The sequence below is a fragment of the Miscanthus floridulus genome, chromosome 3 (assembly GCF_019320115.1).
Source record: "Miscanthus floridulus cultivar M001 chromosome 3, ASM1932011v1, whole genome shotgun sequence".
Classification (NCBI taxonomy): Eukaryota; Viridiplantae; Streptophyta; class Magnoliopsida; order Poales; family Poaceae; genus Miscanthus; species Miscanthus floridulus.
In genome coordinates, this window is record NC_089582.1 from 4,604,320 (window position 1) to 4,628,618 (window position 24,299).

General features: G+C 42.0%; 3 protein-coding genes and 1 long non-coding RNA gene across 5 annotated transcripts; 3 read left to right on the forward strand and 1 right to left on the reverse strand.

Annotated features, from left to right (window-relative positions):
- The first annotated feature begins 1,971 nt into the window (after positions 1-1,971).
- On the forward strand, positions 1,972-3,868 carry LOC136544821 (uncharacterized). Its single transcript, XM_066536889.1, has one exon. It carries the CDS (start codon positions 1,972-1,974, stop codon positions 3,514-3,516), a length of 1,545 nt encoding a protein of 514 aa, XP_066392986.1. The 3' UTR covers positions 3,517-3,868.
- A 1,699-nt stretch (positions 3,869-5,567) lies between these two features.
- On the forward strand, positions 5,568-8,297 carry LOC136544822 (uncharacterized). Its single transcript, XR_010780839.1, has 3 exons — positions 5,568-5,745; positions 7,424-7,673; positions 7,778-8,297. It is a non-coding gene; the product is annotated as an uncharacterized lncRNA (long non-coding RNA).
- Positions 8,298-14,442: 6,145 nt separating this feature from the next.
- On the reverse strand, positions 14,443-18,977 carry LOC136544823 (uncharacterized). Of its 2 annotated transcripts, XM_066536890.1 has the most exons (12): positions 18,610-18,977; positions 17,707-18,128; positions 17,532-17,612; positions 17,320-17,442; positions 16,968-17,212; positions 16,673-16,879; positions 16,470-16,562; positions 15,990-16,091; positions 15,491-15,892; positions 15,307-15,414; positions 15,027-15,211; positions 14,443-14,689 (listed from the first exon to the last, which is right to left on the reverse strand). In XM_066536890.1, the coding sequence occupies exons 1-11, from the start codon at positions 18,927-18,929 to the stop codon at positions 15,077-15,079; spliced, it is 2,238 nt and encodes a 745-aa protein (XP_066392987.1). In that variant the 5' UTR covers positions 18,930-18,977; the 3' UTR covers positions 14,443-14,689; positions 15,027-15,076. The 2 variants fall into 2 exon arrangements, with proteins under 2 accessions (XP_066392987.1, XP_066392988.1); XM_066536891.1 differs by lacking the exon at positions 16,470-16,562 and having other exon boundaries at positions 18,610-18,976.
- Positions 18,978-20,421: 1,444 nt separating this feature from the next.
- Positions 20,422-23,163, forward strand: LOC136543002 (uncharacterized). Its single transcript, XM_066535591.1, has 3 exons — positions 20,422-22,133; positions 22,218-22,305; positions 22,402-23,163. The coding sequence occupies exons 1-3, from the start codon at positions 20,422-20,424 to the stop codon at positions 23,161-23,163; spliced, it is 2,562 nt and encodes an 853-aa protein (XP_066391688.1).
- The last annotated feature ends 1,136 nt before the right edge of the window (positions 23,164-24,299 follow it).

Genomic DNA, 24,299 nt, shown 5'->3' on the forward strand with positions numbered 1-24,299 from the left:
AGCGTTCCGGCTTCACGAGTCTAGAGGGCAGGGGCTAGGCGTTCTCGCGGCTTTTGTGGAGGTAAACATAAACTTGTCCGTTTCAAAAATATTTCTTTATTGTATATGCGTTTGGTAATGAACTAACTTTAACGTCTATTTATGCAGAAGGTGAAGAAGAGTTGCAGGAAGCCAGCTCAGAAGTTGAGCTACATGGACACTCCTTATGAGCAACCGCCACTCTCCACGCGGTCGGGTGGCACGTCTTCAGCCTCTTTGAGGACACCAGCCGGCTCTTCTCAGCCGATGACGCAGGGTGCAACTTCCGCAGTGCGTACACCACCACATCATAGCGCTGGAAAGGACCCTGCAACCGAGGACGAGGAGGAGGACGATGACGACGACGACGAACCCCCGGGCTTCCGCGGACAGCATGGCCAGTGGGACGAATGGCCACAGGACGAGATCGGCATGTCTCAGCTAGGTGGTGCTCCGTTTGGCACCCAAGGAGCCTCACAGGTACTAACAAAGATAGTTTGTTTTAATACGTAGGCTCCATGAACTAATGATCATAAAGAATTATAAGTAATCGTGCGTATCATATACCTGTAGGGTACGAGCCGCACGCACCGTCGACGCGACCATACCGATGGTGGCTACACTCTCAATGTGTTGCCAACAAATCCGAAGAGACAGAGGCGTCCGAGGAATCCTTACACTCCTGGGTCTTAGTTTGTTTAGGTCAAACGAATATTGGCATCCGAAACTTTGCGGAGTTATTTGGTTATGTTATGTCAAACTTATGTCAAAACAATGAATATGTTATGTGGCAGTTTGTCAACTTGCTTCTTATTCGTTTCGTTGAGTCGCGGCAGTACTGCCGGCGAGATTAAGTACCCTGCGGTCGGGAACCGGCAGTCCCAGCGTATCTGGACACCGGTGGCAATTTTTTGTAATTGATTAGTTAAAATGGTGCATAACCGTATTATGAAAGATGAAAAACTAATCATTGGCTTATCAAATTCTCTATTCGGCCGTGAAAAAAAACTCAACAAAATACGGGCGCGACGCGTTTCGATTCTACCATCTAGGTAGCCCGGGCCGGCGGCAGGCGCAGTGGCCAGTTGGTGTAGCTGCTCGTGCGGTATGTTTGGTCCAGCCGCGCCACGCAACAGGGCGCGGCACAGCCGCGCCATGGTTGGTGGCGCGGCAAGACCCGCCACGTCAGCGCCCCCCCCCCCCCCCCCCCCCGGCCGGCCCACGCCACGTCAGCCCTGTGCCGCGCCACCATGCATGGCGCGGCACAGGCATTTGGCCGCGCCAGGGCAATAGGCGCGGTCAAAAGTATTAGTTTAAAAAAAACGACAGTGTTAGATTTAAAATTATATTAAAAAAGGGTTAAAATTAAAAAAAAATTCGCTAGTGAGTAGTGACGTGTAGCTTTTCATCTGGTACAGACTCTCCAAACACCATGACTTTGCTGAATTCCTTTTTCATTCGTGCACAAAGTAGTAGTGCTCAGGTTGTCATTTGCTTTGTTGTCTGGTCCTTGGTCAAATATCACCCCACCCACCATTTGATTTTCTTGCACAAACACGTGCAGACCGGCAGGTTCTCATGTTGCTGTTAAGTCAAAGAGATAATTTTTTTAGGCATTAATTAAGCCAAAAAGCAATCAATAATCAGTTTTTTCCTTGTACAAACCAACTCCTGTGCACCGGTCACTACCAGACCCCAGTTGTTCACTTCTCGACGTCTCTTTCCTCTGAAAATCTTGGGCATCACATTCACATTACCCTCCATAATATATATATTTATATACACTTACGACAACTCCTCACCACTTCCTTGCACATCAATTGAGGGTAGGTCCTCTGTGGAACACATTTTTTTTCTGTCCCGAGATTTTGTTCATATATTTAGTCTCCTCATGTACAAATGCTTTTTTTTTCTGAGCAGGGAAGGAATGCTACAAATACTTATTGGATCCTAATGACCGAGATGGTCAGTTCTGTGGTTATCCAGGAGACAGTTGGCCAAATTCTATCCGGTCTGGTTCACAGGTATGAGGGCAAAGAACACTCAAATCCAAATGATAACTTGGAGAGGCTGGAGATGGCGCATATCAAGCTGGAGGCAGCTCTTGAGACATCCGGTAAGTGGCAGATCACTGATTCGTCGTTGTTGCGTTGGCGCAAGAAGCTGAAGCGGGCTGCTCAAGAGTGCGATGACACACTGTACGGATACAAGAAGATAATCCTTGAAGAAGAACAGATGAAACAGGAGGTGAGGAATTCTTCCTTTCCTAGACGAATAGCACATGCTACCAAATCTTTTATTTTCTCTGCCTTTGGCCGCAACAACTATGAGTCCAGCAGATCTGTTGTTAGAAGATTCGAGTGGTTTGCAAATAGTGCTAGTGAGTTTCTGAGATTCATAGAGCTTGGTGGCACACCATCCCGTCAGATGTCATTCAACTCTTTTGTCAAGCACCTTTTTGCAGGCAGGGAACTACAACACAAAATTGTCCGTGGAAATGAGTACCCTTTGTTTCTATTATGGTTGGTGCCCTTTGCTACGAAAGAACATGGAATAGAAGTTTGCCTGGTATTTATCAAGAAAGACAGAAATACACTTGGAGATAACTTCTTTCTTGGTGCAATGCTGCAGATATCAGAAAGCACAGACATTGTTGGGACCGTAGTGAACTGCCTGCAGCTCTTCCCTCCTTGTTTCCAGCCTACAGTTGAAACCATCAAGAAAGAGCTCACTCAGCTACCTACACAGGACTTCTCATGGGTGCCATATGTTGATCTATGGCACAGAAAACACTGGGACAATCTTCATAGTTTTAGCACTCAATGGTTTCGTCCAGACCCATTATGTTGCAAGCAGCATGATCAGCATAAGGTTGGCCATATTAGTAACCTAGGCACTGTAGATGCTTCTCTGGATTCAATTATTGTAGTAAATTTGCAGTGTCAGATCTCACTATCCGAGCACAATAAACAACGGACCTCACTGTCTGAATACAAATATTCTCTGCACGATTATCAAAAGCTGAAAGCTGGACTCCTCTTTACTCCCCATGGTTCTTCAGAAAACAAGCTACCTGCGGATAGAAGTTCTACAGTGGCGCCGATCTTCAGGAGGGGACACCATTGCGAGCATACTGACATTACCTTGGAACAACTGAAAGAGATCATGCTGCCAAAGGCGATAGATTACTTCCAACAAAACACTGAAGCGACAGTCTACCAAATACTTTGGAAGGCTATACATGGCACTGCATACGTTCATTTAGGAAAGCCAAGCATGGAGGCTCCAGGTGCACGGAGAACTTTTAAGGGAGCTAGGAAAAGAAAACTGGTGCAACAAAAGGATCAGGAGCTTCAGCGTCCGACACATATGATCTCTCACTTGATCGACTTATGGGGTGCACATGCGCCTGTTCGGCTACAAGGCTTGATCTTGGACTGGATTCAGAAAGAAAAGGAAAGTCAGTTAGCAGCACCAGTAACATACCTGAAATTCTAAATCATTTAACCTGGAGAGATAACCGTAACAGGCCAAAGGTTGGATTACTACTCAGAAAAGAGAGCAAAATCTCTCAGAAAAATAAAAGTGCAGATATATTGGGGGATAGAATTTGGGTCAAATGATCTTTTTCCAGTGAAGAGGAGCAAACAGCAACCCATAGCATGAAGGTCTTAAATTACATGTCAATAGTTTGTGTTTTGTTGGTCTTAAAATTAGGAAGTACTACTATAATTCTACATTAGGAACTTATGGAAGTACAGCACATCACTTCATCTCAGTTTGAGTTATGCACATATGACCAGCTGATCAAGTGATTATGTAATGGGAATTACATGAGAATAAAATGTGAAACCTATTTGTAACAGCATGGTTCTGTTGCTTCCGTGAACTTTGAGATTGTGGTTATGCCATGTCTCGCTTTAATTTAAAGGTTGTAATGACTTCTACTTATTTATATTAATTAAAGCTTGACCATGGCTGCTTTCTTCTCATTCTTTGTTCTTTTTTTTCACTAATCTAATGGTTTCATTCTGCCAGCGAGAGGTTTCATATTCTTCTACTCTCGATCCCACCACTAATACGGATGAGGTCTACAGAGATGATCAAACAAACTTTAGAGGTAGAGGTGCCTAAGTGTTTTTTTTTCAAAAAAAAAAAAACAAAGTACATATATGCTTGTATGAGTGTTTTTTTAAAAAATCGCATGTTGGCACGATTGCTTGTCATAAGTCACCCCTCGACGTACTGCAACTTAAATCTCTTTCTGCAAGACTTTCGTATTGACTTGGCTAATACTGATGCAGATTTTCCTTGTACCCAAACCAATTTCCACATAAACCTTGTTAAGGAAAAAAGCACGCGGGAATTTGGGATTTGTTGACAGGTGGGATTTCCTAGGACTTTCGAAGGAAATACTCCACGTGCTCTACAACCATAATTTAAACAGTCAAACCAGTCCATGATATTGAACGGCGAAAATAGAAAGAGCTGTGAAATCAGTCAGGTAGAGCAGCCGACAAAAAGAAAAGAAACGCCAATCACGCAGCAATCTAGGCTGTCCATCTTTCTAAGTTTTTTTTTTTGAAACGAACCGGCAGGAGAGCTGCCCTCTATATTACAAACTCAGTCAACTTGACTCTGTACACAACTAGAAAATCAAAAAACACAATAAACACAATTGAAAACTAGGAGAGAAGTTGAAGGAAAGTAGAAAGGTGCTTTGCTCCCGCCAAGATCCACAGTCTCGCCTCGTCTTTGATTCTCCGAAGAACCATAAAATTGGTGGACTCTGTGTGCTCAAAAACTCTCGAATTCCTCTCCTTCCAAACTTCCCAGCAAACTAGTATAATGAGCGAACGTAGGCCTTTCCTCCTCGTATTCGGCGCATTTGACATCGCCGTCCACCAGTTCTCAAGTGTCTCGCTATGTGGCCATGCACTCGGGTGTAGGTTGGAGTTTTGTGCCCAGGTGGCAATTTCCTTCCAGAGGCGCTTCGTGAATCTGCAGTCCTTGAAAAGATGCAGGCCTGTCTCCGCATGAAGCCGGCATAGTGTGCATGTTCCTTGGTTTGGCCACCTCCGAGCTTCCAATCCATCAGCGGTCCAAACTTGGTTTTGAATCGCCAGCCAACTGAAGAATTTGTAAAAATATATTCTAGAATTTATCTAATAATATTTATTACATATTATAAATATTAGTATATTTCTATATATTTTATCAAACTTGAAATTCATTGGCTCCGCCAAGAGTGATAATGACATTCTTTTGTGAACTGACAGAGTGCTAAAGGCCACAAGCAAAGTCCCATAAATAAAAATTGAAAAGGCCACAAACAATATTTGTTGGGCCAAAACAAACATTTTATTACGCTCTGGCCTCTAGGCCTAGGCCTAGCCCAGTTCGCGCGCGCTGCTGGATTCTGGGACCTCACCGCACTGCTTTGCCGGAAAGAGTGGAGAGGCACGCCGTCACCGCGGAGGATCCAGCAAGCGACGGCCAGTTAGGGAGGTGAGGGAGGGTGCACGGTTTGCAGCCGCCGTCATCGCGTAGGTTATGGAACTTGGGCCCCACATGGCAGTGGTTTGCCGAGGTGGCCGGCAGGGTTCGTCGGTCGGTCGAGGAGGGTGCACGGGGCGGCGGCACCGTCGAGATTCGAGAAGGACAAAGAATGCCCGGAGATGGCGGTGGAGTCGCCGTCCGCCGCTACTCCGTGCGGCCGCGCTAGAGGTGAGCTCGATTTACTCCCCACCGCAGATGCCACAACCTGCCCTGCGTCGAGGGCGTCGAGCAGCCTGTCAGTCGATGTGAGATTATAACAAGCTGCTCTGCGATTTTAGCTAGCTAGGTCCTAGGAGAGAAAGAAAAGGCACAGATTTTCTTCTACTACAGTGGGCTTTAGATGTGGTCAATGGTCATGTACTCATGTAGGAGCAAATCTTCTTTGGGTTAATTGTCTTGGCTATGCAGTATTCTGATGTCACTGCACGTCTGCACTCTGTCATACATCTTACAGGATATACAGGAGTCCTTCTCTGTACTCTGAGGTGTATACATATGTTGTCCTTTTGAGTTTTGACTATCCATGATCAGTTAGATAATGAGGTGAACTGATGAAGGAAGCATTGTATAGAAAACTAAGGCGTACGGAGATTGTAGGTGACTAGTGGACGTTATGCCATACTAGAACACCATAGGAAAAAGTTTGCCAAAGAATCAGAACATCTGCTTTGCACGCTACAAATGGCCAGTGGCAAGGGGCAGTTTCAAGCTTTGCATCATTCATCTGGCAAGGACCAAGTCTTCTGAGTTCCATGTACGGCGCTGAATTCATGGATGAGAGAAGTTCTAGTTGACATATTTCCCTTTTTTTCTCCGGTTGTTGGCGCTGATTAGCATAGAAGCCTCCATATGGTTCAACAAGTCATCATTTAATGCATGCTAGCCAATTATATTCAAATGCGTAAACAGCAGCAGCGACTTTCATTGATGATTGAAGATAGGTTTCCCTTCTCAAATCGACATTTCTCCCCTATAAAGACCAAATCATCCACAGCCCACACACCCTTCGGCCTTTGCTACCATACCCTGTTATTGAATTGAATGCCTCTTTTTTCTTCAAGTCTTGGACTGCGTTATCTTATCCACCACTTCTGTTTTATTCTGTCAAAGGTATATTCTTACAGCCGCTAAGCTAAATCTTTGCTTCTGAATTTTGATCCGAAGACATATTTAGTATCTCACGTATACTTAGTTACTGACCTAATGTTCTATGTTGCATTTCCTTAGCAGGAAATGGATGCTGTGATTCTTTTGGATAACCGGTTGGAATTCATCATGATCTGTCAGTGTATTTGTCATCCAGCTTTCAGCATATGCAGATATTTGCCATGATCTATCAGACTGTTTGGCTGCAAATAAGTTACAGCTTATTTGCAGCACCAGCAGCTGTAGCTTCTCTACTGAACAGTCTGATAGAATAGAAGCCCTTTTCATCCCAGCAGTCCTTTTGTTACTTTTGTGCATCAAATGCAGATCTTTTGGCTAACAATAATAGTTAATAAAGAAACAGTGAGGGGAAGGAAAGATAGAAAAAAGAAGATACAAGGAAAACTGCCGACAGTAAGGGCCGTTTCAAGCTGTCTACTGTGCGGCGTTAGTGGATGAAAGATGCTCAAGTTCACATATTTCACTTTACTTTCAGGTCAACTAGATAGCATGGCAGCCTCCATTTGATTATTCACACAGCATGTGCTTCGTCAACTTGCCACCACTTAATGCGTGTCAGGCAATTATATTCAGACATTTATAGAAGCAGAGACTGTCATTGTAGATTGAAGTCACATATACCTTTGCGGAGTTCGTGGATGAAAGATGCTCAAATTGACATATTTCACTTTACTTTCAGGTCAACTAGCATGGCAGCATCCATTTGATTATTCACACAGCATGTGCTTCGTCAACTTGCCACCACTAAATGCATGTTAGGCAATTATATTCAACCATATATAAAAGCAGAGACTCACATTGTTGATTGTAGTCACATATCCTTTCTTGAGCCAACATTTCCCCTTACGGAGACCAACACCTCCTTATAAAGATACCTTCATACACAGGATAGCTAAGCTGATCACTACTTCCATGCAATTCTATCAAAGGTAAATTCTTATAGCCCTTAAGCTAATCCTTGTTTGCAATCCAAATTCCATATTTTTATTCTCATGTATGCTAACTTATGGTATATGCTACTTTTCATGAGTAGGGAAGGTACGCTATAGATGCTTGAGTCCTAATGGAAGAGATGGTCGGTTCAGTGGTTGTCCAAGGGGCAGTTAGCAAATCCTATCTGAGCTGATTGACAGGCATGAGGGGAAAGAGAAATCGAAGGACAACCCAACGAAAACTTGGAGAGGCTAGAGATGGCGCACATCAAGTTGGGGGCTGCTTTCGAGACATCTGAAAAGTGTCAGATCACTGATGCATCATTGTTGTGTTGGCGGAAAAATCTGAAGCGTGCCGCTCAAGAGTGGAAAACATACATGGAAATGGAATTTCCTTGGAAAACATAAATGTTGGGAATTCTTCACAGCTAAGGACCTGTCTGTACGCTGAGGACATTCTCAGGTATGAGCTAAATTCTGTGTATGGGGTCAAGACTTGAGAGAAGGTTGTTGAGTACTTGAGTTACATATGCAAACAGTTCTCTGGAAGAGTAGGAATGCCAGGCCTTTAATGAACATGACGTCTCTGCTGCAAACTCTTCGAATGCTGCATTGGATCTTCGCCTCTGGTACACCGAGCTAGAAAGCCTGCCCATTGTTCTCTTCAACTTTTGGGTTGAGTTTTTTTTGTTTTGTTTTGTTTTTTTTTTTTTTTTTTTTTTTGACAATGTGACATAGCTCTGCACTTGAGCTCTTTCTTCTCATTTTGCAAATCCTCTGGTTCCTGCATATTCATTTATATATCAAAGTTCAGGCTGGCAATCGCCTACCATAGTACCAATCGTGATCTTCTTTATATTCTTTGTCCTTTTCTGTTTCTTGAATTTTGTTGCTTGGACAAATCTTTTTTTCTTTTATTATTAATATATATTATTGATCAGTAGGGTGCTACCACTCCTGCTTCCTCAAAAAGAATCACCTACCGTAGTTACTCTAAAGAAATCCACTCTAAGAATTTATGTAAGTGCAGTGCAGTGCACTGTTCATGTGTTTAGCTTCATGTAAATCCGTTTCATACTAGAGATTATATATAGTAAGAAAATAGAAAAATAGAAAAACATAGGGGTATGGCCAAGATAAATATTGTCAGACTCTTGGCCCGCCCAGGTGGCGGTGCAACACCGCTGCAGGTTCTGGCTTCTGGGCCCCACGCGGTTGACTAGAATGCCATGGAGCAAGGGGAGGATTCAACCTTTCCATGTTCACCTGCAAATGACCAAGACTTCTGAGTTCCCTATACTGCTGAATTAATATAATGGATGAAAGATGTTGAAGCTGACGTATTATATTTCCCCTTGTTCTCTTTCAGTTTATTAGCATAGCAGCCTCCGTATGGTTCAACTTGTCACTATTTAATGCATGTTCAATACTATGTTATCCAATTATATTCAAACACGTAAAGAGAAGCATAGCAGCCTCCATTTGATTATTCACACAGCATGTGCTTCGTCAACTTGCCACCACTTAATGAATGTTAGTCAATTATATGCATATCTAGAAGCAGAGACTCTCATCATTGATTGAAGTCACATATCCCTTCTTGAGCCAACATTTCCCTGGCTTATGGAGACCAACACCTCCTTATAGAGATACCTTCATACACAGGACAGCTAAGCTGATCACTACTCCCATGCAATTCTATCAAAGGTAGATTCTTACAGCCACTCAGCTAAATCCTTGCTTGTGATCAAAATTCCATATTTTTACTCTCTGATGTGTGCTGACTAATGGTATATGCTACTTTTCATGAGCAGGGAAGGGACGCTACAGATGCTTGACTCCTAATGGCAGAGATGGTCGGTTCTGCGGTTGTCCAAGGGGCAGTTAGCCAAATCCTATCTGATCTGATTGATAGGCATGAGGGGAAAGAGAGATCGAAGGACAACGAAAACTTGTAGGCTAGAGGTGGCGCACATCAAGTTGGAGGCTGCTCTCGAGACATCTGAAAAGTGGCAGATCACTGATGCATCGTTGTTGTGTTGGCGGAAAAATCTGAAGCGTGCTGCTCAAGAGTGCGACGACATGCTCCACAAGTGCAAGAATAGAATCCTGGAAGAAGAAAACATGGAACAGGAGGTCAGTAGTTCAGCCTTTCCTAAACGGATAGCACATGCTACCAAGTCATTTATCTCTTCTACCTTTCGTCTCAACAACCAGCTAAGCAGATCCATTGTTCGAAGATTTGAGTGGTATGCAGACAGTGCTAGCGACTTCTTGAGATTCATAGAGCTTGGTTGCACACCGCATTGTCACATGCCCTTCAACCCTTTTGTCAAAAACCTTTTTACAGGCAAGAAGCTACAACACAATATCGATCTGGGAAGTCAGAGCACATTTTTTTTGCTATGGTTGCCCTTCAGTACTCCAGAGCATGGAATAGAGGTTGTCCTCAACTTTTAGAGAGTACGGACATAGTTGGAACTGCCATTGAATGCTTGAGGTTGTACACACCCCTTTTTAAGTCTAAAGTTGAAATTATTAGGAATAAACTTATGCAACTACCTACACACGACTTCTCATGGGTGCCATTTCTTGATTAACGCCAGAAAAAACATTGGTAGAATCTTCATAATTGTTTTTCTCAATGGAATCGCCCAAACCCATTATGTTGCAAGGAGCTTGACCAGCATGAACTTCACTGTAGTAGCAACACAGGCACGCCAGATATTTCTCTAGAATCAGTTATTGGAGTGCACTTGCAGTGCCAAGTCTCACTGCATGGAGGTGATTTTTGTCTGCAAGATCCTCAATATCTGATAGCTGGACTACTGTTTATGCCCCATGGCTCTTCAGAGGACCTGCTGGCTGCGGATAAAAGCTCAGCTATAGTGGTGAATCACAGTGAGGAGCAACATTGCGCTCATACAGACATTACCTTGGCACAGCTGGAAGAGATCACACTACCAAAGGCTGTAGATTACTTCTGCCAAAACACAGACACATTAGTGTACCAGATGCTTTGGAAGTCTAAACATGGTGCTGCATATATTCAAGTTGCGAAGGCAAGCACGAAGATGCAAAGCACACAGCGCAAGAAAAGCAGTGCAACGACAGGATCAGGAGCTGGTGGAGCAGCCGTATGTGGTTCCTCACTTCCTCAACTTATGGGCTGGGCACGCGCCTAGCCGGCTGCAATGCTCTTTCGCAAGCTGGATGCAGAAAGAAAAAGAAAATCGGTTAGCACCTTCACAAATGCGCCTGAAGTTCTAGATCATTTAGCATGGATCGATAATAGAAACTAGAAGAAAAAGATTCATGGAAATGAAATTTTCTTGGGAACAGATTAAACATAAATGTTGGGAATTCCTCACTGCTAAGGACATGTCTGTACGTTGAGGACATTCTCAGGTATGAGCTAAATTCTGTGTATGGGGTCATGACTTGACTACTGCATTTCTAAATTTATTGTTATGTATACTACTGTAATACGGAGTTGCATGTACACGTGTATTGTAATATAGATTTATTATATATATATATATATATATATATATATATATATATATATATATATATATATATATATATATATATATATACTCAAATGCGTGAGATATTTATATTAGCAAATGCAAAGTGTAGAAACTGAATTTTGAGCACAAAGTCAAAAGGAGCTACGGCACGGAGTATTTGGAACTGTTGCTTTATTGAGTAATTGACGTTCATCAACAAGAAACACTCAAAAAAAAAAAAAAAAGAAACACTTGGCCAACGCAAAAAAAGTTGCCCAGGTGGCCCACACTCACCGTCCGCAAGGAGTCCAAATAGCCAAGAATTCACGCTTGTTCAAGCCCGCCCATATATGAGTCCAAATAGCCAAGAATTCACGCTTGTTCCTTGTAGCCTTTGCGGGAGACCGGAGCTCGATCGAGGAAGCCCAGAAGAAATACTCTGCTTGACGGGGTGTCAGGGTCATACACCCCTGTTTTGGCTGGTAGCACATCCTGACCTTGCCTTGGAGCCCAAAACGTCGAATAGCACGCGCTACCATAGATATAGAATCACTGCTGGAGTACTGGTTCATGTCTACGATCGCTAGTGGTAGTACAACCGATAGTAATAATATTATTTAGTGTTTATTATAAATTAATAATATAACACCACCACACCTAAAATTTTATTGCTGAAATCTGTTGGACTCAACCTTACACCTACTCAGTCTTTCTACATTCCTTTCTCAGTCCCTCCCATTCCTTTCCCTCTCTCCACACCCACAAGAGCACCGGCCTCTCTTCTCTCCCTTCGCTCTTGCTTATCCTCTCCACGCCCAGTGGCCTTGAGTGCATGCGGAGGTGGCTTGGAGGCCTGGCGTAGGTGTTTGTTGGCGCTAGCACACCCTCCCCATCGTCAATGACCTTTTTTTTTTTGTTTTTAGAATTGAAACTTATCACCACCATGTCGTTAATCATGCAAGCAGGCGGTGACATTAGTTTATCATCGTCGGATGCAAACCGGCAGTCATTAGCTCGGTTATCACCAACGAGGGTGAAGTGAAACACTACTACAGAATCGTTTTTTTAGGGGCGGCTTATAACTCTTTGTAGGGGCGGTTTGGCCAGCTGCCCCTACCGAACCGTCTCTACAAATCATGCATTTGTAGGTGCGGTTCCCAGGTCATCCCTATAAATCAATTTGTAGGGGCGGCTGGTACTACAGCCGCCCTTACAAATCTATTTGTAGGGGCGGCTCGTATTACCAGCCGCCCCTACAAATCGATTGTAGGGGTGACTGATCGATTTGTAGGGGCGCCGCCCCTACAAATACCTGTTTGTAGGGGTGGCTCAATCTACTTTGCTGAGTTCAAAATCGCGTTGCCGCGTTCGCGTTGCCGAACGCCCCGCGACCAACGTTTCGAACCGCGTTCACTACAGGAAACGGGCTCTTTGCTGAGTGCAAACTACTTTGCCGAGTGTCAAAAATCGGGCACTCGGCAAAAACCTTCTTTGCCGAGTGTCGGGCACTCAGCAAAAAAGGGCACTCGGCAAAGGACTTCTTTGCCGAGTGCTAGGCTCTCGGCAAAAGAGCGGCACTCGGCATAGGCTGCCCGCGTAACGTTGTTCGGCCACCTCCTTCTTTGCCGAGTGCCTACTGTTAGGCACTCGACAAAGATTTTTTTTTTCGGAAAATACTTTGCCGAGTGCCCCTGACACAGCGCTCGGCAAAGTTTCAATATTTTTTTTGAAATGTCTTTGCCGAGTGCCCACTGATTCGGCACTCGGCAAAGATAGGAATTAAAAAATTACTTTTTTTTTAAATACCTTTGCCGAGTGCCACCTGGCCTTGCACTCGGCAAAGAAGTTTTTTTTTAAAAAAAAATTCTTTGCCGAGTGCCCCTGTGAAGGCACTCGGCAAAGAGAAAATTTCTAAAAAAATTCAAAAACCTCTTTGCCGAGCGCCTTATTCTTGGCACTCGGCAAAGACCGCCTTTGCCAAGTGCCATGCCTCGGCGCTCGACAATTTTTTTCTTTTTGGCCTTCAAATTTTTTGTGTAGACCTTTTTAAGTACCAGGAACTCCTCATTAGAATTTGGGGATTTTTTGTGGCTTTTTGATATATTTAGTTACTTTATTTCGTTTACTTGAATTTTTTTGAAAAATATAAATTTGAACTACACGTGGTACGAATAATGGAATTTAATGATTCAAAAAATGATAGTCATGTTACGGAGTGTAGTGTGAGGCCGTATCCAGGAACGGACCCAAAATTTCGGACATCTTGTTCACGAAACATGACTGCGAACTTGCGTGCGAAGTGTTTTTAAATTCTATAAAAAGCAAACGAAGTCCAAAAATTATGAAACTTGTTGAGATGTCGTGATATCATATGTGGAGACTATGATAAAAATTTTAGAAGATTTCGTGCATCATGCAGAACCACTAGTGCTATCCAACACTACAAGATTTTGGTCTACTGCAACAAAAAAGTGTAGCAAAAGACCCAAAAATGGTAGCCATAGTAATTTTGCTACCAATTTTTTTTGGTTAAATGTCGTTGCACTTGTAAGGGTAGCAATAGCATAATGCAATGGGTTACATTTTAGTTGCGACACACAGCCCCTCTATTGCAACACTTTTGACGCTTTTGCAACACCTGGTGAGTGTTGTAACAAAAGCAATTGCAACCACTATGGGTGTGGTAATAGTATCAATTGCAACGAACTAGGCGTTGCTAGCGATACGTATTGCGACACGCTGGTCGTGTAGCAACACAATGCAAGCGCAACGCAACACAGGTGTTGCAATCGTGGTTGTTGCTACGCAGAGAAAGCATTGCAATAGAGGTTCTCTATTGCCACGTCGCCTAAATGGTTGCTATAGGTGGCTTAGGTTATTGCAACATCTCTTCAGGTTGGTTGCTACAGAGAGGTCATATATTGCCACGTTTCTGAATGGTTGCTATAGATGGCATAGGCTATTGCCACGTTACTTAGGTTGGTTGCTACAGACAGGTCATCTATTGCCACGTTACTACTATCTGGTTGCTATAGGTAGATTCCTCTATTGCCACCGTCATCTTTTTGTAGTTGCAAGAGATAGTTTCTCTATTGCCACGATTATCGTACCTATTGCCACGACTAAATGTGATTGTTATATGTGCCATCATATATTGCAACGCCAGATTAATATATTAATAATTCATGTTGCGACACTTTGTTTGGTAGCTTAAATTAATAATCGCAAAACGACAAATACATAATGAAGGAAGCATCGACATCCATTAAAACGAAATATAATTTGTTCATACAAAATCTTTAACAAAACACACCGAGTGTCAAACTAAATGAGAACACAAGTAGATAGCTTAACACATAATAATGTGTTAAGCACAGACAACTGTTTGAACTCATTCGAATCAAAAGACTAATGTCTACTGTAGCAGCGAAGGTTCCCTTGATATGTATGTTGGCCATCGTCCCACCATTCGCATGCTCCGTCTCAAACTCAAGATTCCTCCTGAAAAAATCATTGACATGCATTAGTTAAACTGAGACTAGTGGTGGCAAAGCTAATTGAACACTGAAGCAAAACACGAGCTGCAGTACTAGAGTTCTGTGAGCTGCAGTACTATCAACCATGAACTTTGAAGCGTAAAGCAAATATAAACATACATGCAGCTGCCTCCCAAGACATTTTATGAGCACAAACACATCCATATATATTTCTAATCAGCAAGAGGAAACTAAGCCTGGACCATATTTAGGAGCAGAACAAAAGAATAGCTATGTACTTCTCCAAAAGGACTATATGTTCCTTTTTAATGCAAAGAGAGATAAAAGGTTTCACATAGTACCTGTGTATTCTTTTTGGACAATGCAGATCTTTTCCTAGCCGCAGTTTCCTTCAGTTGCTTTGCTGTAGTATAAACAGCACCCGAATTCGCTGCCAATTACTTCTAGTCATGCGCCCTCTAGTGAGACGTTCTTCAGCTGCGGAAGAAGGGGGTTGTTGTTCTGGCTGGCTGGTTTCTTGGGTAACCTGAAAATAAATGGTTGGTGGTAAAAATTACACCCCTTGACAAGAATATGACATGCATGTTACAATTAAACATTCTTCAATTATCATCAAACTACCTGCTGACTATGCATCATGTGTTCTCCCATTGTAGTTGTTACATTTTGTGTCCCCTCAATTGTTGCAGCAGCAGCAACATTTTCAGTTGGCTCCACAATTGTGCTAGCCTGCATTTTGAATTGGGTTCAAGATCATGATTTTCAGTTCAATAAACTATGAGAACATAGATGTTGTTAATATTACCTTTTGTACTGAAGCTTGCTGTTGGGCTGCTTGCAACATTAACATAGCTTGCCTAAGTGCTTCTCTATCAGCCTCCCTTTCCTTGTTCATCTGTTCAAGCTGACGCCTATGTTCTTGCCTCTCGGCTTCCCTTTCAACTTCTTGAGCTTCTAGTCTATCTTGCAGCCGTCCAAACGATTCAATGAGGGCTTCCTCCTGTTGCAGTTTGCGCTGGTAGTCCTCCGATAGTAGCTCCTTTCTAGTTGGGTACCTTGCAAGGTAACCATTAGCATGCATCTTGTTTGATTTGATTTTTCTCGTTTCCTTGTAGGTTGATTGGAAAATCTGGTTCTGCTCCAAGTCTGAGACGACATTTGCGTCAGGCCTTGACTCCAGCTCCATAATCTTCCTGGTTGCATTGTCCTAACAAAGCAAAGACATTTAGTTAATTAAAACTTTAATTCTAAGCGAGGACAGTTGCATCACTTAATAAGGGTTGTAAAAACTGTTTAATACTCACATAGACTTCCCTAGATTCCTCGCTTGTCCATTGTCCATTTTGTTGGTGGGTCATCATAAAAAGCTCCATATCATTTGGCTCTTCACCAGTTAGTTGGTCCCTCTAATTAGGCAAGAATGTAAAAAAATTAGCCATATTTCATAATCTAGTGAAATGTAGAAGCTTTTATAAACTGTAAAGATCAGGAAGATATCCACCACGAATTTAAAAACAGAAGATAACAGAAATATTTATTGCTATTGAAAAAGAACAGGAATCCAAGTTCTTCTTTTTGTTGGCACACATTAGTTTTAGTACTTTTCAGCTTTCTGTATACAAGGATGCAAAATATATTTTTTTGTAGTGGGCAGTGGGCTAAATATCTCTATCAAATACAAAGACTATATAGGTTATAAAAATATCATGTCATTGTCATTCGGGGGCACAAGCACAAACCATAAAAAAATGCCTGAAGGAAAACCTTGTGACAGAATTTTTTACCTTCTCATAGCTCAATTGAGAAAAACCCTTTGATCCTGTAACATGGTGTATCTGTCGATTGTGCCGATTCTGAGAATTCTTATTGCTAATCCTCTGCACAGAACCAGCAATGATTTGATTTTTATAAAATTAGCAGTGTGCAAAACATAAACCTTGACGTCAGAAGTGGAATTGGCAAGTTTTTTTAAAAATTGGGAACAAACCTGGAATTCTTCGGTGCCAAAATACGACACCAGATAGTGCCACTCAACAATGTCTAATTCTTCTGGCCTATGTCTCATTCTCTCTTCATAGGTGGTGTACGCCTTGTAGGTAGCACTAAATGTAGATCGCCATCCTTTGTAACGGTCATTAGCCACCGTCCATATCTTGATTCTGTTCGCCTCGTTATCCTCAAGGTCCCACTTAGCCTGCTCAAGGTAAAGCCTAAATAAATTACTTCTTAAACAATAATTTGGTATTGAAATTTTGACATCTACATGGATAACAGAAGCTTACCAGCACATCGTTTGCTATTGCAATTTTGACATCCACATGGATATCTCTCCATGTTCTTACTCCGATGAGAGGTGCTCTTTTCCTCGTGAACAGTGTTATTTCATCAACAAATATTCGTTTGTTTGAACCTACAGGTCCTCCAAGCCTAGAGAACTGGATGCTAAGCTTCTGAGACGCCTCCCTAGTTCTCTTGTTTGTTGCTGTCCATCCTTTCAAGTTACCTCTTGGCTTCCTCTTTTTGGAGTCTTGTCCATGAAAAACAATTATATACAAAGCAAAACACTTAAAAAACTATTGACATAGTTTAAAATTAACTGAACCTCACAATAAATTGAAAATATTCATTACTTACTAGTTCCCTCTCCCTGTGGATTGAAACGCCGAGCATGAGATGGTCTATTTACTGGCGGTGTGGGGTTGCTATCTTCACTTGAAAGTACTACATCTGTATGATGATTACTGTCCACATATGCCACTGCAGAAAATATTGGTCACTTGTGTAAGATATGATATGTTTGTGAAGGAATATTAACAATAGACATGTAGGGACAGATGTTATATTACTAATATCATTCAGTTGTCCTTGCACCCTTAACCATTCTTTGTAAGTTTTGGTGGTGTCATCCCTGTCGATATCTTTCAAATCTGGGTCAGCCAAGCTAATATTAGTACAAAGGCTTCTCCAATATAAAATAATACAACAATTTTGAAATATATAGGAGTCCAACATAACACTTACCCATGAATCGGTTTTCCTTATGCATGACGTGCAACCATTCCTTGTAAGCATCAATTGACTCCTCATCTTCATCTATATTCTCTTCCCTAATGGGTCTCCTTCCAAGTACTTTCAAGGGTGTTATGTTCACATTCTGGTCTATTTTTTGTTCCTTGGACAGCAATAGTCTGACCTGTCTTTCCTCCTCATTACATGCTATCATAGCATCTGCATTGACTTCTTCTTCGATTTCGTGTAATGTTGCTGCATTACCACATCTCCTCTTGTAGTACAAATAGTCCCTTACCCTATACCCCAATTGTAATTTCATTGCAAGCAAGTTACTCAGGGTGAGATCAGCCCTAGTGATTCTAATAGTAGAAGACTCTTGCCCCCCCGGCAATCCCTCGCAAGTGAAATAGAGAGTCCATGTTTGATCCGAGCTGCCAAATATTACAATAGTATCAAACTTAAGCACTAGTGATGATACAACAATATACTTAAAAGGAAACCAGTGTACATATAGTATGTGTACAGACAGAGAAAGTAATTAAAACTTAGTGCCACTTATTTGAACTATATGTGCACCCCCATGACTGAAATTAAAGTAAACCAAAAAAATATTTATACTAGGAAACACTAAATATTGCACACTTGTTCTTCTTAGCTTAATTGATAGGAAATGCCTACAGTCCCATTCTAAATTAGAAATATGTATACTATGTGTATGGACAGAGACCAAACTCATTAATCCCTACATATCATTAATCCCAGGCATTCGATCTACATTATCCCCATGGCGCACTGCTTCCTGCATGTCCCTGCAGCGTCGATGCTCTTAGGCTACATTTTTCCCAGAACATTTTCAAGATTATATATCTAAAACTCTAAACCCGAGATGTTGAATCCAAAAATATGTGTTACCTATCATTGGTCTCATTGATTGGCAGGGAGCTCTCTTGTTGATCACCAAGTGCTGCTGTCGACCTGGATGAACGTGTTGCCCCAAAAAGGGACATGGTGGCGTTGGGTCTGTATGAACTTGCCGGCGCCGCTGCCGGAGTTGTTGGCATCCCGGACGAACGTGTTGCCCCAAAAAGGGACATGGTGGCGTTGGGTCTGGATGAACTTGTCGGCGTCGCCGCCGCCGCCGCCGCCGCTGGAGTTGTTGGCATCCCCGCTCCTGCAGGTGTGCGCATCGACGTCGAGGACGGAGGTGTTCCACTCGTTGGAGTTGTCGTCATGTTCGACTTCTCTTTGGTGGAATCCAAAAACCCTAACCGTGTGGAGGCGGCGACGTGGTAGATGAGGAAGTCGCGAAATAAAAGGGGGCGGCGTGGGGGGAGGAAACGGGAAGTCGCGAAATAAAAGGCGGCGACGTGGTAGATGAGGAAGTCGCGAAATAAAAGGGCGCGAGAGTTTTTCGTCACGGACCGTCCGCCAAGAGTAGACACCCAAACTTCTATGAAACACTGCTGGACTCAATCAAATTTTGCTTTTGCATCTGGATACATATTTCGATGAAGCCAACATTGCTTTCTTGGTGCCACTCAGTCCCAGATGACTCAAACTTCCAAAGTAATATAAGTTTCTTTTGTTCTCCCTAATTCTCACTCATGCCAAGTGTGGGAAGGATTTCTGCATAAGTGAACCACGTGAATGGTATATATGTAGGGCATGGAATTGAGTATAAACGATATGCATTGATAAATTGGTAGATAAACCCATAAAGTGTAGCATATTGAGTGGCATGATGAAGTTAAGTTGCACCCACATTTGACTTCATTACAAATAAGTGATAGCATATATAAAAATTTACCGTGAGATGGATATATATATAAAATTTTGGCTAAGTCCCTAAATTTACCATGAGATGGACATGCTGAAATTTTTACCATGACTTGGACATTGTCAAATTTGATTTTTACCGTGGGACAGACATATGCAAAAATGGCTAAGTCTGAATTTTTGCTATGACTTAGAGACTAGAATTTTACCATGACTTGGGCATTGACAAATTTAAAATTTTACCATGACTTGGATATATAAAATTTTAAATTTGTCAATGCCCAAGTCATGGTAAAATTCTAGTCAAGTCATAGCAAAAATTCAGACTTAGCCATTTTTGCATATGTCTGTCCCACGGTAAAAATCAAATTTGACAATGTCCAAGTCATGGTAAAAATTTCAGCATGTCCATCTCATGGTAAATTTAGGGACTTAGCCAAAATTTTATATATCCATCTTATGCCGATCGAGCAAGCCAAGGTCTTCTTCAAGTTACTACAGGAGGCAAAAAAGGAATTATATCCAGGTTGCGAAGATGGTACAAAGATATCTTTTATTGTGGAACTTTTCCAGGTTAAGTGTATGTATGGGATAAGTAACAAAGCATTGGAGGGGGTACTCTTTCTGATCTCAAAGTTTCTCCCTAAAGGTCATTGTGTCCCAAACACAATGGAGAAAGTGCAAAGGGTGGTTCGCGATCTAGGCTTGGACTATATCAAGATAGATGCATGTGAGAATCATTGTGTGTTATTTTGGAAGGAATATGAGAAGCTGGATATATGCCCCAAATGTAAAGCATCTAGGTGGAAAACAGATGACCGTGGTGATGGCCATGTGAACGATGGTCATGATAAGAAACGTCGTCGTGTCCCAGTCAAAATCCTTCGGTACTTCCCTCTCACACCTCGGCTACGCAGATTGTACATGTCAGAGAGCACGTCATCAGAAATGCGTTGGCATGAGGAAGGAAGAATAGATGATGGCAAACTACGTCATCCTGCTGACTCCAGGGCATGGAAGCACGCGGACAATATGTTTCCACGATTTAAAGAAGCTCGTAACGTTCGACTGGGTCTTGCTTCTGATGGCTTCAACCCATTTGGTATGCAAAATGTTACTTACAGTTGTTGGCCTGTTATCCTAATACCTTACAATTTGCCTCCTTGGTTGTATGAGAAACAATCTTATTGGATCATGTCGATGTTGATACCTGGCAAGAAAACTCCTGGAATGAATATTGATGTTTACTTGAGGCCCCTCATTGATGAGTTGAAGGCGCTGTGGAATACTGGTGTTAATTGTAGGGATGTAAAGGCAAAGGAAAACTTTACACTCCGTGCTATGCTACTTTGGACAATCAATGACTTCCCTGCATATGCGATGCTTTCTGGTTGGAGCACAAAAGGAAAATTTGCATGTCCTTACTGTCACAAGGATACAGATTATTTGTGGTTGAAACATGGGAAGAAGTTCTGCTACATGGGACATCGTCGGTTTTTGCCCTTAGACCATCCATGGCGCATGAACAAGATGAGCTTCAACAATGAAGAGGAAACCAGAGAGGCTCCAGTTCCACTGTCTGGTCAAGATGTATTAGACCAATATGCAACTTTTCATCCAACGGGATTTGGAAAGGACATATCAAAAAAGAGGAAGCGTGATGAAGACGCAAGATGGCACAATTGGAGGAAGAAGAGTATTTTTTTTGAGCTCCCCTACTGGTCTTCTTTGATCATAAGGCATAATTTGGACGTGATGCATATTGAGAAAAACATATGCGAGAGCATATTAGGGACTTTGCTTGAAATTGAAGGGAAATGTAAGGACAGCGAGAATGCCCGCCTTGACATGGAACATCTTGGGATCAGGCAAGATCAGCATCCTGTGATTGATGATGACACGTACACCTTGCCAGCAGCGTTGTACTCTCTAGACAAGGATGACAAGAGGATTTTATGCCAATTTCTTCAAGGAGTGAAGATGCCTGATGGGTTCTGCTCCAATTTAAAGAGATGTGTTGACGATAAAACATGTAAGGTGTCTGGACTCAAAACTCATGACTACCATATTATTCTACAAAAACTATTGCCCTTAGTCATTAGAAGGATTTTGCCAGAAGATGTTGCCAGGCCATTGATTGAGCTCAGTAGGTTCTTCAGTGCACTTTGTTCAAATGAGTTGGTGCCAGCAGATCTTGACAAACTAGACAGTTCAATTAAAGAGACTCTTTGTCAGCTTGAGATGGTTTTCCCGCCTGCATTTTTTGACATAATGATTCATTTACCGGTCCATCTAGTTGAAGAGGCTAAACTAGGAGGGCCCGTGTGTTACAGATGGATGTATCCAGTAGAGAGGTATCTACGTACTGCTAAAGGATATGTCAGGAACAAGGCACAACCAGAAGGATCAATAGCCGAGGCATACATAGCTGAGGAGTGTCTTACATTTTGCTCTCGATTCTTCGACGTCGACACCAAGCTGAGTCGAGCTGATCGTCATGAAAATACAGTTGTGAATGAGCCTCCAAGTGGTCTAAGCATATTTAGTGAAATTGATTACAAGAGGAGAGGAAATAAGCTTAAGAATTTGGAGAAAGTTGAACTTCAAAAGATGAGGCACTACATAATTACTAATTGTGATGAAGCCAGGAAATGGGTAGAGTAAGTCGCAATTTTTACCACTAAATTTATCTTTTATCTGCTTGTTTGTGGCATCAACTAATAATTTGGTGCACTCTGATGTAGGGAGCATAAGACACAACTAACAAGGGATAGTTCAATTAACATTAAAAAACGACACAAGGAGCATTTTGTAAGATGGTTTGAAATCGAGGTATGTAGTATTAATTTATATTTTTAAATTCAACTTTATGGTCAGACCAACGTAGTAATTAACCGGTAGATGTCTAACTTGATTTTTAAATTACAGATAGCAAAACTATATGAGAAAGGGGAAGCAAGTAAACTGATGCATGCCCTTTCTCAAGGACCTGACCCTCGAGCTCGTGTGTTGAATAGAGTGCACATCAATAATTGGCTATTTCGGACAGCTGCCATAGAGAAAAGTCTCGTGACACAAAATTCTGGTGTCCTTGTGAAGGGTGACGATAGTATAGGCAACATGACCTGGTATGGAGTCATTAGAAATATAATCTCACTGGAATTCCCACAAGAAAAAGAAGTTATATTATTTCAGTGTGATTGGTATGATGTGCCGGCTACCAGTACCAGCAGAAGCAGAGGGTACACTAGGGACAAATTTGGTATTATCGACATTGCTACTTCCATGTTTAGATATTCAGATGAACCTTACATTCTTGCTTCAAACGCTGAACCGGTGTTTTATGTCCCTATCGTGAACAAGCCGAGATGGTCTACTGTTGTTTTGGTGAGACCAAGAAATTTGTTTTCCATGCCAGACACAGGAAATGACGCCGATGCACTTGATGTGGGAATCCAAGAAATGAATGAATCAGGCCAAGGTCAGGAATTCTTAAACTGGTCAAGACAAGATAGGGCAGGCACAACTGGTTCTGCCGCCATTATTAATCAAGTGCGTAGCGAAGCAATTCCCGAACCTGTTGATGACTATATTGGTGATGATGATTCTGACGACGATGACACCTACATTGATGATGGGGTCATTGCACCAGTCATGGAAGAAAATATAGAAGATGATTTCTTTGCTTGAAGACAATTTTTTTTGTTGCACTGTTTGGTGGGAAGGGTCAATTGTCCTTCATATGCATATGTCGCACTTTATTATTTTTTTCTTTTGAACTGATGACATGGTTAAGTTTGAACCGTTGCATGGAACCTTAATGTTCGTTATGCTAATGAATACCTCTTGAGATAAATGTTTTAAGTATTTGAAATAAAGAGGTAAGTGGAAAGTTTTGAAATAAAAATCACGATTGCCCAAGAGTAATCACCGGTCGGCAAATGTTTGGACAAGGAAAGGTTCATTAGTGTGGTCACCATGTGACTGATGGTGCACGGTCAGGCATTTACTATCGCTAACAAAGTGACCAACCACCCCGGTACAACTTCAAGTACTAATTAACATCCACGCATACTTAACATCAAGTACTTAACAGCAACTACTACTTAACAGAAAGTTTCAGACACCAGGCATAAGGACGGAGATGCCGAGATGGGGCCAGGGTTGGGGCGTTTTATAACTCATAAGGTCTTCAATCATATCAAATAAATTAAAACCCGAGTTACAACGAACACACCTACATAGCGCAGTGGGTGTAGAAGGTTTTATCTGAACCAGAGCTCCATGGTTCGAATCCTGTGGGGAGCACTTTTTAATTTTAATATATGCGTCCCCAATTCTTTTCTTTCCATACTTTTTTTAAGTTTTAAATTCGTTGCAATTATCAAAGTATATTGCAACCAAAAATAAGCGTTGCACTTGAACACAATTTTCGCTTCGACCCCATAGATTTCGTTGCAATAAAATTTAGCACTTGCAACAATATCAAAGTATATTGCAACTGCCAAAAAAGGTTGCAATTGACCCCCACTTTTGCTTCGCCTCCAAGAGTTCTCGTTGCATTAAGTATCTAGCATTTGCAACGCTTGTCAAATTTTATGCAACACAAAAAAACCGTAGCAATAGTCAAAACCAAATGCAACTAACGTAAATGTAGTTGCAGTACTACCACACAATTGCAACCAAAATCAAGTCTATTGCAACCATTTTTCACCATTGCAATATCGTCCACCAAATGCAACAGAGCTTTGCAACATCTTGAAAACCGTTGTATTAAAGGCATGTATCGCTACCATTTTTTAGAATGGTTGTAATACAACAATCTC